General features: G+C 33.5%; 1 protein-coding gene across 1 annotated transcript; it reads left to right on the top strand.

Annotated features, from left to right (window-relative positions):
• Positions 1-1,834: 1,834 nt before the first annotated feature.
• On the top strand, positions 1,835-17,745 carry LOC138318746 (ensconsin-like). The gene is made up of 8 exons (XM_069261408.1): positions 1,835-1,960; positions 7,041-7,372; positions 8,956-9,044; positions 9,393-9,476; positions 11,585-11,692; positions 12,357-12,455; positions 12,582-12,663; positions 14,179-17,745. The coding sequence occupies exons 2-8, from the start codon at positions 7,171-7,173 to the stop codon at positions 14,421-14,423; spliced, it is 909 nt and encodes a 302-aa protein (XP_069117509.1). The 5' UTR covers positions 1,835-1,960; positions 7,041-7,170; the 3' UTR covers positions 14,424-17,745.
• The last annotated feature ends 1,032 nt before the right edge of the window (positions 17,746-18,777 follow it).

An 18,777-nucleotide genomic window follows, 5' to 3' on the forward strand; every position in this document is an offset into this window, starting at 1 on the left:
TGTACTATATGGAATGCAGTACTGGTTGCGCATGCACCGAAAGCAAAATTATTTGTTTCAAATTATTTTTTGTGTTAATTAGACATATATATACACGATTAACACCAGTTATTGTTCAAATGATGGGTATCATTCATGCTGTGTCGGCGGTGGAGCATCTTTAAAGTAAGAACGACCTGTACAAAAAACAAAAAGTCAATTACGACGGTAGGCAAGCATTTATCAAATTACATATAGTATTGTCTGAATGTGGAGGCATAAAGTGACCCATCAATCGATTTGGACTTTACAAAATGTAGACTGAGTCTTGAATCAGGCAGAGTTGGGGTGAAATATTTCAATTATCAAAACATCCCACTCAGTAAGTATCTATTGTCTTCTTGATTATCAAAATTTAATGTATAAACAATCAAACACAAGCTTATTATACGCTAGGTTCAATGTCGGAATACGGCTGATACAGTCTCATACTTTCACCGTATATTGGTTCAAACTGACTTTTTTCCACTACGTATGATAACGTTTCTTTAATTAATGTTAACGTAATGCAGTGGTTTTCTACTATCTCGTAATACCGAATACTATTTAAGTTTATATTTGACTTCAAATTTGGTTCAGCAAGCAACTACAGTATTTTTAATGATTTTTTGGGGGTCGAAAATACACTAACGATTTGTTTTTACGAAAGCGAAAAAAAAAATATCTTTTTCAATATTACTTGGGTAAAATCCTATTTTTAGTGGACTATACATATAAGTATCCGACTAAAATGATTCTTGGTATTTAAAAAACGGCTAAAAATACAATTAACATTTTATGGATTTATGTTAATTGATATTTGACAAAGTCTTGCAATAACGAAAAATGACTCACTTATCAGTTTCAATAAAAATCAATTTCTACTGGAACCGCACAAAAAGTAGTCTTAAAATAATAATACTGTCCTTTCAACAAAAGATAAGAAGGTATTTTATTTCACATAATCACATGTCTGAGCACAGTTTTTCCCCATTTATTTATTTTTTATTTAATTTATCTCTTTTTTTGCTTTAAATTGCTTTAAAATGTACGTTTTTGTAGTATTATCGATTGCTTAGATTACATAATACACCAACAATCGTCTCTACGTTATAAGATAAACGAGAAAACCATACATGAACGTTGCCTTTTCGCCTGATTGGAGAGGTTAGCGTGGTTAGGTTGTTTAACATTGACACTGTGATGATAATATACTCATTGTTGGAGGAGAATTTATATCTATTTTATAGCTCTCTATAACATCATGCAGTTACGGTATCCCGGCGCAAAGCATCCATCATTGATCAATTTGTATCTGTATAACAGAAAGTTGTTAACGCATTGTGTGCATTATTTTGATAAATCCACACACCAAAGAATCCTTTATTTTCTCTGGATATATTCTCATTAAATAAGTTAGAATTACAAATGTAGACACAGCACAACGAATCGGGGTTAGCTAGTAAATACATTTATATTTCCATTTAACATCGTCCTCGCCATACTGTAGTTTAGTTAGGAATTATGTACACAAGGAGAGAAAAAATAATAAAGTAAATATAGAATATATGAATCTCTTTTAAACAATTGTAATTCTATAAATAAGTTCTTGTAATCATTCAAAGTGGATTATATAACCGCTATTTAATGTACTCGCGATTTATATTAGATATAGGTCCTTTTAAAGTGTACCACGCGGCACAGGTACGTATTTCGAGACTTTTAAGTCAATTCATAAAAGTTTAAATGGCCACTACTGGTCTGGCCCACGCCGTGAAATGATTCATTTACTTTATTTACGCGTCGCCATGCTACCCTTGTGACGTATACCAGGCACCCCGAGTTGAACTCGATGAAATGTGACATACCATTTCCGACGGATTACATGTGTTTACCTGTGTCGACTACAACACATTAGTACTCAATACGTCCGGGCCTAAAGGTAAGGTATACTTTTTTTACTCATATACAAGTCCATAACATCATATATGTTACATTAGATATATTTTTGTGATAATGGTTAGTTTTTTACCACCTTTGTATGTGCTTCGAGATCTGGTCAGTATAACGGTAGCGTATGTGTGTGTATATAATACAGTAGTTACATTTGTACGCTTGCTGTACACACATGTATGACATGTCTGTTGGTGAACATTCATATACGATGCTAACAAAACATACCATGTCTTAAATATATTTCTGGTAAGTGCATGTTGAACACGTTCAGCGATTATATTTTATTTCATGGAACCGAAAAAAATCCATTAATACTCTATCGATACTGCATCAATTTACTATTAATACAATTGTGAAGGTATGATAATTGCTAAATAGGCCCCAATTTACTATACATTTGTATACCCAGGTACGTGTATGTTCTGGATATAGATCCGGATGCCTTACTTGTATATTTCCCTAAGATTATATCATTATTTATAAGCCAATATATCACGCTAATTGATAATATCTTAACAGGCCGCATGTCACGCGATGCTATTGTATTGTTTACAGTGTGTAGGTATTGATTTTTAAAAAGTTATTCGGATACTGTGAACTGCTTAGGAATATTATGATCAAGATTTATTCAACACATGTATACATCATACTCAACGGCAACGTTCCACATTGGACCCTTCCCTTGGTCCAGCTTTACGAACATTCTTTACCATGAGAAGTTCTTAAATTAAAATCATTCATAGAGAAGCATTTCAGAAGTTAAGGAAAGTTCCTTAACATAATTGTTGTTCCTTAACATTTATGATACTTTACTATGAAGGATTTTAAGTTAAGGAGATTCTTTAAGTTATGGAATGTTCGTGAAACTGAGATCTGACCTACATTACCACCTTTCTCAGTTCTGCAGTACAATGACTCTGTAATGTTTTTTATTACCAAGCTAGTGGATGTGTTTGTCTAGTACTATTTTAAAGTTAATGGCATCATGATCGATCTGGGTTAACAATAACCGCCGAAGTGTTATATGTTTGTTTATGATGATTAAGCACGATAACAAAGCCAGAAATATCCAAGACCAAATCTGGGGTCGAGTGGCTGGACGGTGGCGAAATATGCATACAATCTTTATTTATAACGGACTAAATTTTTTTAATGTAAATGACAACTTAATAAATCACGTATAAACCATTATTAATCAATATGTTTTTGAAAAAAAATCGTCTAACGGATTTCGGGATTATATGCTGTTCACTTTTGCGAAATTCGATGAACTGACAGAACTTAAATTCGTTCTAATATCATATTCTCTTATGTCGAAAAGTTTGTAATTTTGTAAATTAATTGCAGATGATCAAATAGGCTAATGGACAGACAGAAATATTCTATTAAATTATTTGAATGGTATTAAAAATCGATTCTTTGTGCTGATGCCTCTTCTGTTTGGACGGACTGACAGACAAGAAGCATTTTCTACAACCTCCCTTCCTTCATTCCGACGGGCGATGCAAGGGCGATGGTGTGGTAAAAGTCCTCATTATTATGGCAAAGTGCAATAATAGATGTGCAAGCTTTCAGACGTTTTTTAGTGTGAAGGTTAGTAAGGATTCAAAATGGAGTTGGTTTTCCAACTCACAATGGAAGGTAGTCCGCTGTCATTCTATAGCCATTGGTCCGACTCGAGGCCTATATAAAAAGACGCTAGAACGTCAGAATAATTCGAACTAAATGAAATGTAATTGCAAGGATATTATCTCCATATACCTAGTTTATATATTGCACTATATTTAGGTAAATTTGGAAGTGGAGTTATGTTAGATTGTTAAGTGCGGTGTTATTCCAGACTTAACAACTAAAGGTCGTATCGGGACGCGTGTGGAGTCCAAATGTCACCCCATGCATGATGACATCAGCGTCTGGTTCGTGTTGATAAAATTGTTATAAACGTAACACTCACATTAGAAGTGATGGTCAGAGCATTTTCAAGTGAAATAGTGATGCTTACTTAAATTGTCTTGCTAAGTGAATTGCTCAATGAAGAAGTGGTGTTTTTATAAAGTTTGTTCCCATGGAAGTTGTTGTGCCCAGTGATGTTGTTTCGCCCAATTAAGTTTGTGTACTCATGCTCAAAGAAGTTATGTTCAATTAAGAATTGGTGTCTAATGAAGTTATTTCGGCCAATTAAGTTTGTGTGTGCCCAATGAAGTTATGCAGAGTGAAATTCTTGCGATCAGTTAAGTTTGTGTGCTTAATGAAGTTGGTGTGTCCAATAAGATGTTGCGTCCAATTAAGTTTGTGTGCCCAAGGAAGTTGTGCCCAATTAAGGAGTGATTAAGGAATACCCTAAGAAGTTTTGCACAATGAAGTTGTTGCGTCCAAAGAGTTATTTCGCCAATGAAGGAATGGTGCCCGGTGGAGTTATTGTGTCATATCAGTTAGGTAGATGACGGGTTAGGTATTCCTAAACAGATTCACATCGAATTCAAGACTGTAAATAAAACCCAACGATTCAAGAGATGACGCCTGAAACTAATAAGAGATACTAATGAAGGAAGTTATATTTCACACAAGGTTATATTTGTAAAAAAAAAAAAAAACAAAAAAAAACAGCGTGCATCGGCAGATAAAAAGACATGTATAATGTGTCATAAACGCATGGTTAAGTTTTGCAATTAAAACGCGAATATCTCGACTCAATAATACGAGGAATGACTAACTGTCTGTGTTTACCGTTCAAGTGCACCATTAAGTTTAAATTACTGCTTTAATGATATACTTATAGACATATCGACAGTGTGAAGCCTGGCGTGAAAACTCTTACATCAGATCTCCTAACATATGAAGTAATTCAGCCCAAGGTTATCACAACAGGTTTCTCATGATAACATTCAAACTTTGAACATTCTCATAAAGTTTAAAAAATATTTGAACACAACACTCCATCATCGGGACCCAAACAATTTTGTAAACCTAATCATATAAAGGATACCCTCTCAGTACCTAAGCAAATCATGTAATATTTTGGTATATCGAAATATGAATCATATACTAGTAAAATGTATCCGTAAAATGCCTGCAACATTCTATCATTTAGGATTCCATGGAATGCCAGGAATATTCATTCTACCCAACAGCATACTGCTACAATGAAAGTATTTTTATGAAAGCAAAGAACTTGATTCAAGCAACATTTTAACAATGCGAATAATTTTTCTGATAATATCTTGCACATTATTTCAAACTAATTGATATCGAACGTAACATGGATATGCCATACAAAATGAAATTCTATTCCGCGACTCTCTATCATGCCAAACCTAGGGATATTTCCTCAATACTCGAGACACACCATGGTCTATAAAATTAGTGGTTTGTTTCTGCTCCTGTTTAGCGTTTATCATAAAGAGAGCGGGACGACTGGTTTGCCCGTTGTCAGTATAATGTCACCGAGTAGGGTATGTTGGAACACACACTTTTATAGAGCACTGTCCGGAACGTATTTGAAATCCGACACATCCTCTTTTGTTTGCTCCATCGAACCTGGTACAGAATCTATATAAAACATAAACCCACAAGTTCTTTAATTGCATTGGTATGTAAGTATAATTATGGTGTATGTATTCTGTTCAGTCCCTTTTTATTCGATATCGATCTTATGGTAACAGATTGGATTTCATTGTAGTCTAAAGCACGACAACGTTTCCACTGACAACAATCGAACGTTACCATTGAAACCAAATCAATATGGGATCTCGTCAATTTTCCAAAAACATCAACTCATTTTCTGGACAAAGTACAACTTTGAATCACCATCAAATAAACACCTATTGATTTCTGTTTGCGATATTGGATTCTCTAAGTAGAACGGTATTACCAGTTACACAAGGTAACATGGGACTTACTACAAATTTAACGTTACAACTTTTTACAGAACCCTATTACATGTACATCGTAAATGACTGTTTTGAAGTTGCAGTAACTTAAAACATCTTTGTCGAAATATAGATCCTGGGTTATTGGGTGTTGAAAAGTAATCCACTGGCATTTTGTAGACAAATATATTGAATAATCATCATTGTTGAATATCTTTATGTCCAGATTTTAGCGACAACGGGAATTGGGCAACAAACATACGTAGCCTTTACAAGGCATCTCCCCAAATATGAATCACATGTGTCAATGGACACAAATTTGTTGATGAAGTATCTGGTAATACTACCATGGATACTGTATTTTCGTATAGACATACGTGTTTGGTTTATGTAAGGCACGCCTTGTAGGTTAGAGGAAGTGGGCGGAAAGCTAATTTATTTTCTCGATATCCTATTGTTTGCTTGTTTTTTGATGTATTTATGTAACAGGAACAAATTATGTATCGACAGCATTTGTTTGGTGCATTGATTGGGAACGCATAGCTTTTCACGACACAGTGTTTAAGTAGCATAGCTCTACAATGACAAAATATGCACCTTGTTACAATAGTGTCTAGAAATATTACAGAAGGATAATGCTTCATCATAAACCATCAAAACGGACGTGATTATATAGCAGCTATCTGGAATGGGATGGCATATTATCTGAAGATGCGTATATGTTGTTTGATTTGTATTCTGATACACTCTTTCGAAATGCACACTCGTGAACTAGGTCTCGCGTATCCCATAAAATATGTAAAAAATACTCCGAAACAATTTATAAAATAAGTTGCCGCATAATTTCTTTTCTGATATTCCTAAATGACAAAACGTGTTATCAATTAATTTGTTTTGTGATACCCGATATATTAATACTTGGTAACATGACGTGGTTGTGTTTTTCAGCAAAATGTGATCAAAGATTTTAGTTTGTATCAAGGGTTTTAATATAAATGTATATCGGCGTAAGTTACAGACATGCCACAACTATATAAACAATATACATTGCATTTCTATAAGTCAGTGTTAACATTGCAATATAGTTTATACTGTCTTTGAGGTTTTATGTTTGGTGATCAATTTAATGAGCTTTATTTCAGGTCCTGTAATATATTTCATGCATGTGAATTTTATATTTAAAAATATATTTTTCAGACTGTTGCCAGATGTAACTAGGAGCGACCACCATGTTACCTGTCGTATCTCTGTGGGGACACGCTATATAGACCAATCACCATCACAAGCTAATATTATCACCTAATCACCCGTGTCACAGAGTCTCGGTATGGGCTGTGGGCCATCCCACCTCCCCCAAGAGGGAGGGTCAACAAACACACCACGTGATAAACCTATTGACAATGAAAACAAAGGTTTAGCCAATGGTCATCCCGTAGCTGTGAAGGAAAATAACGCAAAAAATAAACAAAGCCAGAAAACTACAGACACAAACGCCAACCGAGAAGATGTCATCACAAACAACCAGCCAGGTTAGTTTCATTGACCAATCAAAACTACCGTCTCATTTTATAGCAATTTAGGAAAAGTTTGTATCGTCCGATGGTGATGATCGTCCTATGGAAGTACTAGTTGCTATATCAACCAATGTATATGATACGTTTTACATAATACATTATGGTGGCATATTTCTGCTGTCAGTTAATATATGACGAGATAACTTTATGACCAAAATGTCACGATGATTCCATTATGCCACCATGGAACAACCAATCGACGTTCAATTTTATGGAATGAAATAATTTCCTATCGGTGGAAAATCTTATTGTTTTGTGTTGTTGTGTTGTTTGACAAAGTTATTTCTAAGTAACGCATAAATGTCTTCATGGCTTAAAATCATCTTGGAATACATATATAACTTCACGTGTTACATAGAACTTTCTAATCAACAGTACAAGTAAGTTAAGGTTTGGGATTATATGGCATTAATCCAACGCAAGGTGCAGTTCACGTTAACAAATAAAGCGTTTGTAACACGCCATGACATTTGCCAGATTGTGCATACCATGTGTACCATATGTCACTTCACTTCCCTTTCACACTCTTCGTCAACTAGATTAAGTGCAGGTATTATAAATATTACTTAACAAAATGTCCATTGAAAATCAATTCAGATTTGGGTTTAAAGATATGGCTTGGGAAATAGGCAATTTTCTAATACATGTATCGCTTCCTAAGGTATTATCTCTTGATTACACGTTATAATAGAACAGGTATGAGTATAGGCCTTAAGTAACATATTTATTTCATTTCGTTGATACTTTTCCTGTCGCATATAATTGATCTTTATTAAACCTACTCTTGAGACCATCAACCACAAATTCATAGTTGAAACTGCTAGATGGCAGATATTACTTATGAAGAAAGAATATGTCCGCATTGAAAATCTCGACATTGGTGGCGAATTTTATAACTTGCTTAGCTCAATGCCCACCATAATCTAGATACCGTGGTAGTGGTATATGTTTTCTTTTATAGATAACTACTTTTGGAAAAGACAAAATAAAAAACAAACCTGATGAATGAGTTAATGAATACCACCAACGTTGGCACTTTCAAGAAACTTTTTACTTTTTAGAGGATTATTTACAGAAAAAGTTTGTTCTTTTTTAATGAAATGTTATGTATTCATATGTTTAGACAATGGAAAGTTTGATTTATAACAAAGAACGTCAAAATATTTATATTTTATGTATATATCTATGCACTGTAAATGTGAAAGAGAATAAACTATAACGTTGATTGCTATGTACCGGTGTATGTGTCGTTACTGACAACCATGTTCATGTATTTTGTTTGGAATTTCATAACTTTATACTATCAAAGATCTTTTTGTCAGATGGAAAGGTGTAAGGCTTGTTTCCCTAAACCCGATCCTCTTCAATTATTTATACTCTAGCGAAATGTGTCTGTCATATATATTATTTGGATTTTTTGTTCTATTACATTTGCATTGTTTAATCCATCACTAGTTTTGTCACTATTCTTACTTAAGTAACACATAACGTATCCACTGACTCTGTTATTTCACTGTAATGTATGTGTATACTTTCAGCCTTCCCCAAGTCTATCAGTTTTGCAGTTGGGATGGATGGGGATACAAAAGAAAGCTTGATAGCCAAACATCCGCCTATTAAACTGAAGGTAGATGGGCATATGATATAGCCGTACAGTACAACATAAGGATTGATAGCCTGGTTATACAACGGGAATTATCAATGATAGTTAAAGATAGATACATAAATAAAGTTAATAATGATAATGAAAAAGAAATAATAGTAAAACAATGATGAAAATAAAATGAATAAATGAATAACTTTTCATTTTAAGTGATACGCCATTTGGTATCGGTCATTCGTTATAACATTAATGTAAACACGTATTTGTAATCTAGTTACCTATTTTTCTGTAATGTCTGCTTCATTTATCAACTCAGTATTTTATATGTATACGATCGTCACTGTTATTTATCACGGTGTTTGTTTATTTTAGCGACTGGAACCGTTGAACATGCCAATACTTACACCAGAGCTTCTGAAAGAAAAGCAAAGACTTGCAGACGAAAAGCGTGATAAGGTATCGTATATTTTTGTATGTGAAAAAAAACCCAAAAACAATCTATATGACCACTAACTGAGATAAACATTAGTTTAATACAAATAAAAATACTAAATTAATATCATAGTACCGAAATAAAATTCCAGAGTATTTCTGAATATTTAAGTAACAGTAATTAAGTTATCACAGCTTCACCTATGTGTCGCAAATTCAAAACCCATTTTGGGCAGTCGCTATGATGATACGCTTCGGAATGACCCCCCCCCCCCCTCTTGCTAGATGAAGTACCATCTCATATCTTATTTGAGACTCTGACCCGGACCCGATTGATATCGAACACAGAACGTTTGTTCTTCAAAACCACTTTGCGCTATTCACCTAAGTACTTCGACTGTCAACGTCTTTGTAGAAACTCGTAGTAGTTGTTAGTTTTCAATATTTCTCCTCTCTTTAATCTTTGCGAAGAATATTTTTATCATGCTGGTATTCGCTATTTTTGTGCGGTATTTACATGCATAGTGATGGACTAGCAATGACCAGGTTACAGGTGTTGCAATGACGAATCCATCTTTAGATCGATGAGAAACTGAGATTGCATTGCCGACGATAGAAATAGTGTTTAATAAAAGCTGTTGGTATAATATCATGATAATGTTACAGAAGTCATTGAACGGTCATTTATATAACGCTAGGCGAGATGACAGTATGAATCAGAGCATTCGGCAATGTTACATCATGACGGTATTGTTGACGAGAAGTAATTATAAAACAGTATTATAAGGTACAATGTATGGATACAATGCATTGTTCCTGCTATTGTCATTCTTTGAATACTGCAATAACGTTGACTCCAACAATTGATATTAATTATAGATTTTTCAGGTGTGGTTTTCACACTACCGTCAACATTTTATTAACGTGTACGGATCGGTGAAATACAAGGCATTGTGTGGACCGTGCTGGTTATAGCACACCTTCATACAGACATCGTGCAGGCTGTGTATACACACGTGAATAATTGATTATACTGAATACGTCGGCTGGTGGTCATATGTACCACACAGCTTAACGTGTATTACAGATTATCATAAACCTTGAAATGTGATCACAACATATATCTAACACTCTCTAGTAAGTTTTTGAATAACCATTATTTTAAATTGATGAAAACTTCCCTTAGAAACACTGACTTTGTATGACTTACTTTGTTGAAGGTCCTATAACCATTGAATGATGAGCAACATTGTAGATTTAAAATAATGAAATGATATCGAAACAGGTTTTCAAGGGAATGTAAGCAAATCTGCAGATGTTTGCGATGATTTCTAAAGTTAGAAAGTCCAAACGCTTCTATAGAGAATAGATCCTGCCTGAACCAGCGACTACAGAGCCATATACAGGCCTTGAATACATTATAGTTGGTAGTGTTGGTAGTACATGGATTAATACATTCGGATAGGTACTTACTGATAATTGACGATAGCTATATCGTGCCGACAGTATTGATTTCGTGCTACAGAGGAGATTTAACTTTACCTACATGGCCAGTTATCGACCATTTACCACATTAAAGATTTAAATGCTTTTAGCATACAAGGCTTTTAGTGGGTACAATACCTTCATACCGGAAGTTTATTCTATTAATAATTAATACACCAATCGTATAATGATATATAAATCTGATAACAGGTACCGCTGCATTATGATATAAAATGTTATTTAGTCTCCTTGGTAACCGAACAATAGCTACATATTTGGGAAATTATTTGGATAATATTAAGACATTTAAAGTTACAGCCTATGCACTAATCATAAACATGAAGACTGTTAACAAATTACAAATTATACCATTTCTATACGGTCAATACATGGTTATATTAACATTAGAAAAAAAACATTGACCGTGGATAGAAAAATAATAGATAATTATAGTTTGTTTAGTATCAACCACGGGAAGAATGTTTCCATATCTTAGTCTTTCAGTATTCACATTGGTGAATATAAAATTAATCACATGGTCTGTATAGATGCCGTTAAAAACATGAAACAAATTACAAATTTTGTTGATTAATAGAAAACATATTAAAACGCTTCTTGCATTATAATCTATTACTTTAATTGCCCAGGAACTTCAACGTAAAGTGAGTGCTTCGAGAAAATCCTCAAAGAGGCGACGAGAGTTGATGGCAGCTAAAGACTTCGAGTTACAACAGATGCAGGAGCAAGAGCAGACGGTAAGAGTCAAGAGCCAAGGATGTTAATTGAAGTCAGTCGTACGATACTTCAATAATGGTGTTCTATTATTATAAGACTCTTTCATATGTGGATATGAAGGATAGGGATATTCTACCCGAGGGTCACAAAATATAGTAAAACCAGAGACATGCCGAGGGTTTTTCAACATTTTATGACCCCGAGGGTAAAATATCCCTATCCTTCATATCCACTTATGAAAGAGTATTTTTCTTTCATACCACGACGTTTTACTGCAATTTTACAACTATAATATCCCGCCATTTTGAAATAAATTCGAAGAAATCCACGACTGGAAGTCAATTTCCATACATGAAAAATTACGTGATATTTTCAACACAAATTCCGTCTTTTATAGTAAAACCAGTCAATTTTGTGAAAAAAATGTTAAAATTTTACCGAGGAAATAGAGATTTTGTTGACGCCGTGACGTCACGAGGATTTAATGCATGGGTAGCCATGCAATACAGCCTCAGGCGACATGAGTGTATTGCCCTAGACCAGCCAGTATTACACGTGTAGGTATAAAAGAAATAGTTATATGACGTATTGAAGAAACAAATAAAAGAACGTTCTAAGATATTGCTTTGTAATGTACAAAAATAGATGTGTTTTGAATGTTATATATGTATGTTCATTTTACAGAAAATGCAGTCAGCTGAAACCTTACGACTCGCTAAACTAAATGAAATTAAAGAAAAACAAAAAATGCGAGAGGAGCGTGCTAGAAGAGCCAGAGAAAAGGTAAGCTTATTTTACTGTCTGACATATTCCAAGAATAAGATGTATTTTGATAAATTTTGAAATAACCGTACAGAGAACGCTGTCACTTAGCACCTATATATATACATTTGTAACTGTCTTTGTTAGGCCCAACGCATGAAGCAAGCAGAACAAGCAGACCTAGGCATTCTGGAGGTAGAGAAAGATGACCAATACAATGCTGACGATGGTGAGTTAGATGTTTTACATCAAGGCGTTATAGCCAGATTAAGGCAAACGTCATTATATTGGTCTTTTATTTACGGATTAAATTTGATATAACTTTTGTGTCGCCTGCAACGCAAGGGCGACACTTAGGTATCACTATGTCGGCGTCGGCGTCCGGGAAACGGTTTCCATGCAATAACTTAGTATTCATTGTCTGATTTCAACCAATTTGGTCTATTGCTTTATATCAATAAGATCTCGGATGGGTTCAATAATGGTCAAAATCCGTTAAAATTTGCAAGATTAACGGGACTTTAAAATCGTCAAAACAGATAAATTCATGGTTTTCGCTCCATAACTTGAATATTTATTGTCCAATTTCAACCAAATTTTATAAATTGTTTCATATCAATGAGATCTCGGATGTGTTTCATAATAGCTAAAATCCGTCAATATTTGCAAGAGTTATGGGACTATAAATTCGTCAAAACAGATAAATCCATGATTTCTGCTCGATAACTTTAGTATTTAAAAAACCGATTTCAACCAAATTTGGTATATTGCTTTATATTAATGAGATCTTAGATGGGTTCGACACTGGTCGAAATCCGTCAATATTTGCATGAGTTACGGGACTTTAAAATCGTCGAAACATAGTTACCGCTCGATAAATCTAGTATTTATTGTCCGATTTCAACCAAATTTGGTATGTTGTTTTATATCAATGAGATCATACATGGGTTCGATACTTCTAAAAATCAATCAGTATTTGCAAAAGTTATGGGACTTGATAACTTTACCTAATTATTAACAATAATTTCAACTGTAAATAACTATTTTTGTAATGCTGTGTAGGCGACACATCCACTTACGTGGAATTCTTGTTGTGTTATGGGGACAAAGCACAGAAATCTTTGTGTACTCTTTAACATTCTAAATTCATTATGGGACTATTTTCTATCAATGGAATTATTACGCTGTTATATAAGCCAATTAGAATTGACGTTACACACGGCGACGTCATGTTTTCCTTTATTGGCTGATGAAGCAATTTCAATGCCAGTAAGCAAGTGAAAATGCTTTTTTAAGCAAAATTGATTTATACGGTATATCGTAATGTTTACCATGCTTGATGTTAGGTTCTAGTTCACTACAAGATCATGTTTCCAGCCATTTAATTTAGACAATATTTTCAAAATGAAAATACCTTAAAAAATCCTCCATATTGTGCATTTCATCGTTTGCCATATATTATGTTATATCACTAAACTAAGCTTGATAGGTTCCAATAGTACAGTATTCAATTTAATGGTCATTTCAATCTACGTCATTTTGAATGTTTATGCGTCCTCTCTGATGTTTATGTGTATACGTGAATGCATATACACTAAATAATTCAGATTAATTTAGCAGAACAACCCGTAGGTATAGCGCAGTGGTAATAACAGCCGACTGTATATAATATCAGGAAATTAATAATGGATGGATTTCGTGTTCTATGTAGTGATGAATTTTGCACTTATTGTGTCCCTGACAGTCGATTCCTGGTTAGATGGGGACAACAACAATAGCAGAGAAGACCGGTCTGCGATGGGAGACAGGGTGTACTCGGGGGGACGTTGTAGTCCGCAGAAACATCTACAGGACACTACAAACCAACGCTATCACAGTGCCAGCACCGTCGATAGCTTCGACAATGCATACAACAGAAAGCCACCCAGCGCATCGGCTCCTCGACAGTCACAACTGCAAGAAGAAACGGACGACTTCTTCGATTCTTGACACTAGTTAAGTGTCACACAATAGGGTATATTATTATATTTCAAAAAAGTGTCATATTGCTCAATTGGAAGGCCTTTCCTTGCTCTGCTCACATTGTTTTTTTAATATAGTTGTTATTTATGTTGAATATCGGCATGATGTCATTATGTCAATTAATTCGCAAGCGAAAACGACGATAAACAAGCGTTATTACGAAAGCTGTGAAGGTATTATTGCCGGTTTAAAGGTTTCAAAAAAGCTTTAAAATAACGATTTCGGCAAAAGAGGTTTCATTGTAGTTCAACAGTCATTATAGCCTTTTTGACAAAATGTGTTTTAAGGCATCTCCAAGATATTAAGACCAGATGAAGTCACGTCATTTGTTTCGGCTAACTCTATTGTCTTCTATGATTTTATAATTGTTTAGTACATACTACCCATTAATGAAAAAGTTTGTGATTAATCCTGTTGATTAACACTTGTTTGAATTATTATTTTAAAATGAAATTGTGAAATTCCTTTATATGGTATTGGCCAATAATCAGATTTTGATTTTTAAACCTTTGAACGCATCATATACAAATTGATAGATTTAGCAATGTTTGAGAGTTTCTTTGTTTTTTAGGCGTCAGACGCTTAAAATGCTCGTAGCTGTAAAAGATTTTGTAAGAACACAAACACAATGCCACTTAAATAATACGTTGTTTGTAACGTAAAGGTACTGAATTATTTTCAGTTGCGTTTTAAAGACTTTCTAAATTCGCACACAAGGCCCAAGCTTCCGTGACACATTCATAACAAGAATATCACATATAAATATATCATTAACCAAGAGTACCAGAGGTTTATAGACTATAATCTGTATCAAAACATACATAATGTTATGTATATAAGCCTTAAAAAGTGCCTACAGATTATGACCTTTTAATTCGTCTTTCCTAGACCTACACTTATCTTTCCTTGTGATTATAACCTAAGGACAGTATACATAAATAATTTATTTGGACGAGTGTGATTTGTGAGTGTATTTATAATTGAACGAATGGTAGATGATACAGTATTAAAACTCACAGAGCCAGTGTTTACGTAAGTGTTCTGTGTAAATCTCTTGGAAACGTCACGTTTTTACATGTTTGCAAAATGTACATTTAAGAGTTGTGTTGCCACAGATTTTGTTTTATTTCAATGTGTATATCCGTCATTCTATCTTTATTTCACTGCCTGACGTCAAATTTCTGAGCATGACAGTAAAACGTCAGTTTTAAGTTAAATATTTGATTTTTCGATTATTGCATATTGTCATCAATCAGAAAGTAATCACTTTAGAGGCCATTCTAATCTTACAGAGTTACTTCCCTTCGTTTCACTCCATCCGTCAATACTGGGAGTGAACCGACGAAGAGAAATTACTCTGATGGACAGGAATTATTTTTATGACATCCTACCACTATCACTCCTCATACATGCAGGAATGAACTGTAAACACAATGTCAAGATGTTGAGAATGATTATAATTTCTATACTAAGATTAGTAAATGAACATATTTATCTGCCATATAATCCCACTTGTATCCAAGGATACAGATTTGATAGTGTTCACACCCGTTTTCATTGTACGGTAACCTCATTCCAATGTTGTGGCAATTCAGTACATTAGGTTGAACTTACTTGATTTAATTAATATGGTGCTTTGTGTATTTATATAATCGTCTAATTTATTTCTTTAGATAGGCGTGTGTATTCTGCGTTGAAGTGTTGTAGTAAACTTGTAGTTTATCATTCAGTGTTTATATTTAAAAGTGTAATTGTTATAATGTAATCATTTTATCATCACTATTAATGTCTTTAGAAGAAAATATTCCATAGTATAAGTAGTTTAACGTAATTACAATATTCGTCGAGAAAAATGTGAAAATCTTACTTGCGTTTCAGAAGTAAATGTGATAACCGTTCTCAAATTTAGGAAGTTTTTGCTATATTCTCATCATGACATTTATGTCATCTTTACATCTATGAAACTATCTAACCGTTGATGCACGATTTGATTGTTGCATCAAAATTACCCTTTAATGGAAAATGACGTATTTATCACAGATTAATGACGTTTTTCCGTGAACAAATTCCGTAAAATAAACGCATTATTTTCAAGAGAAGACTACACATGACCATAGCAGAAACAGTGTGAGCTAAAAAATGTAAATGGTTTTTTTAAGTCAATGTCTTACCAATTAAGTTAAAATACTAAAGTAATTTAGTAATGAAGTAAAGCAGATGATGAAATTTCATTTAGAAAAAAACCAGTACAAATAAAATGCTATACACGTTTTCCAGCAACTGGAGACGACATTAGTGTTTTTCCTGATTTGTATATTTCAGAAATTGTGTTATTGTTCATGAATTCCGTCCATTTAATATCTATATATACATGCATGCTGTATATCAAACTCAAAAGATATGCGTATATATAATGTTTTATATGTTTTGTGATATAGATAGTATTATAAAATGTTTTGTGACACACCTGTTGATATAGATAGTATTATATAATGTTTGTGACACCTGTTGATGTAGTAGCACTGACATTTATTACAAAAGTATTATATACCTCATGCTACATTGTATAAACCAGCCGATAGTGGACCAGTAATGTTTTGTCGTTATGGTATTACATAGGTGTTTTCGAAGTGTTGGCAAAGTAAGGGAACTATTCCAATAATAGTAAAAGAGGTAGGAGTGCAGAATATCTGCTACATACTATGTTTCTAACGCATAAATTCAACTCAAGCTGGCGTCTTAAATTTAGGTCAAGGTTATTTATTAATCATATCCGGTTTACGCTATAGGTTTACTGAATATTGGCTATTCATTTACTTAGCAAAGCTGCAGTGGTATAATGCATTGGAGTGTTTAATATAAATTGATTGCTGTTACATCAAATGATAATATAGTTATGAATTGTATTACTATTCCGTTGTTATCGACCCAACTGACAAGATGTTTCGTCTAAACGAACTTCAACTTTTCTCTCTATTATTTGTATTGTAACAGATTCGACGAAATCATAAAAAAAGTATCCTTCATAACAATCATGGCTAAATAAATTATGATATTTAAATGAAGTTCGTAAAAAGCATGATATTTCAGGCAGTTCAGTACCAAGGAATTGTATCATACATCATTTCCATGGACACGTGCTTTGTCAAACATATTAAAGATGTACTGGTGGTCTTTCACGTTAATGCATGACTATAATTTTGATATTCTGTGATACAAATTGTTTTCATATTTTTGTATATCAAGCATATTTGAGTTATACATTACACAATAAAGCATAAATCATGTCGTTATCTGTTATTTGTTTCTTTCATGGTTTATCTATAAATATTTGTTATTTCATCTACTTCGATTACATTATACATCAGTGTCCATGAATGCAACGCGAAAAAATCAATAATGATTCAAATTAAAAGTAGTTGTTTTTATTATTTGAGAATTTTGTGCACTTCCCACAAAAGGGAAATAACCGTGATATAAAGACTACATAAAGACTACATAAAATTACAGGATAGCCGTTACTCTACCCTAAGAAATGATGGAAAGCTACCATATTAGAAAAAACGTCATCGTGAACACGCTGCTGCTGCTGCTGCTGATGCTGATGATGATGGATAGAAGAATGATATATAGATGAGGATTGCGATATTAATGAAACGTTGTTTTATTGTTTTATTTCGTTTCGTTTGGCTTTATTAAATTAACGTCCTATTAACAGTCAGGATCATTTAGGGACATGCCAGGCTTGTTGGTGGAGGAAAGACGGTACTGTTTTATACGGATATATTTGAAAAGAAATATGATTTAATCACAATGTAGAATTAGAAATAAAGTATTGGGAAAAAACAATCAAATAAATAAAAAAGTAAAAATAATTAAATTTAAAAAAAATACAAAAAGCAATAAAGCATAAGCAAATTCTTAAAGATGCTCCACCGTCGACAGAGCATAAATGATATTCATCATTCGAACAATAATTTGTGTTTAATCGTGTATATATATGCCTAATTAACACAAAAAATAATATAAAATAATTTATTTCGCCGTTGGTGCATGCGCAATCAGTACTTCATTCCATATAGAATATAGTGCCATGAAATTTTTTCGGGATGCAATTAATTATTTTTCATATTTTTAACTTGAAGTAAAATTAGAAGCTCTAATTTTTCAATGGTGGTTATGATGTGAAATAAGTAACTTTTGCAACGGAAGAAAATTATTACATCGTCTGCTCCTGTTTTTGATAGTGAAAAAATACCATTTGTCAGCGGTGGAGCATCTTTAAGCCAAGCGTTACGAAATCATTTGCAAAGTTAAACGA

The sequence above is a fragment of the Argopecten irradians genome, chromosome 3 (assembly GCF_041381155.1).
Source record: "Argopecten irradians isolate NY chromosome 3, Ai_NY, whole genome shotgun sequence".
In the NCBI taxonomy this organism is placed as follows: Eukaryota; Metazoa; Mollusca; class Bivalvia; order Pectinida; family Pectinidae; genus Argopecten; species Argopecten irradians.

What these genes read in the sequence shown, in the direction of transcription:
- LOC138318746 (XM_069261408.1), top strand. Translation starts at nt 7,171, where the DNA reads ATGGGCTGTGGGCCATCCCACCTCCCCCAAGAGGGAGGGTCAACAAAC. An exon ending in TGCAGGAGCAAGAGCAGACG is followed by an intron (nt 11,693 to 12,356) that starts GTAAGAGTCAAG and finishes TTCATTTTACAG; the next exon opens with AAAATGCAGTCAGCTGAAAC. An exon ending in CTAGAAGAGCCAGAGAAAAG is followed by an intron (nt 12,456 to 12,581) that starts GTAAGCTTATTT and finishes TGTCTTTGTTAG; the next exon opens with GCCCAACGCATGAAGCAAGC.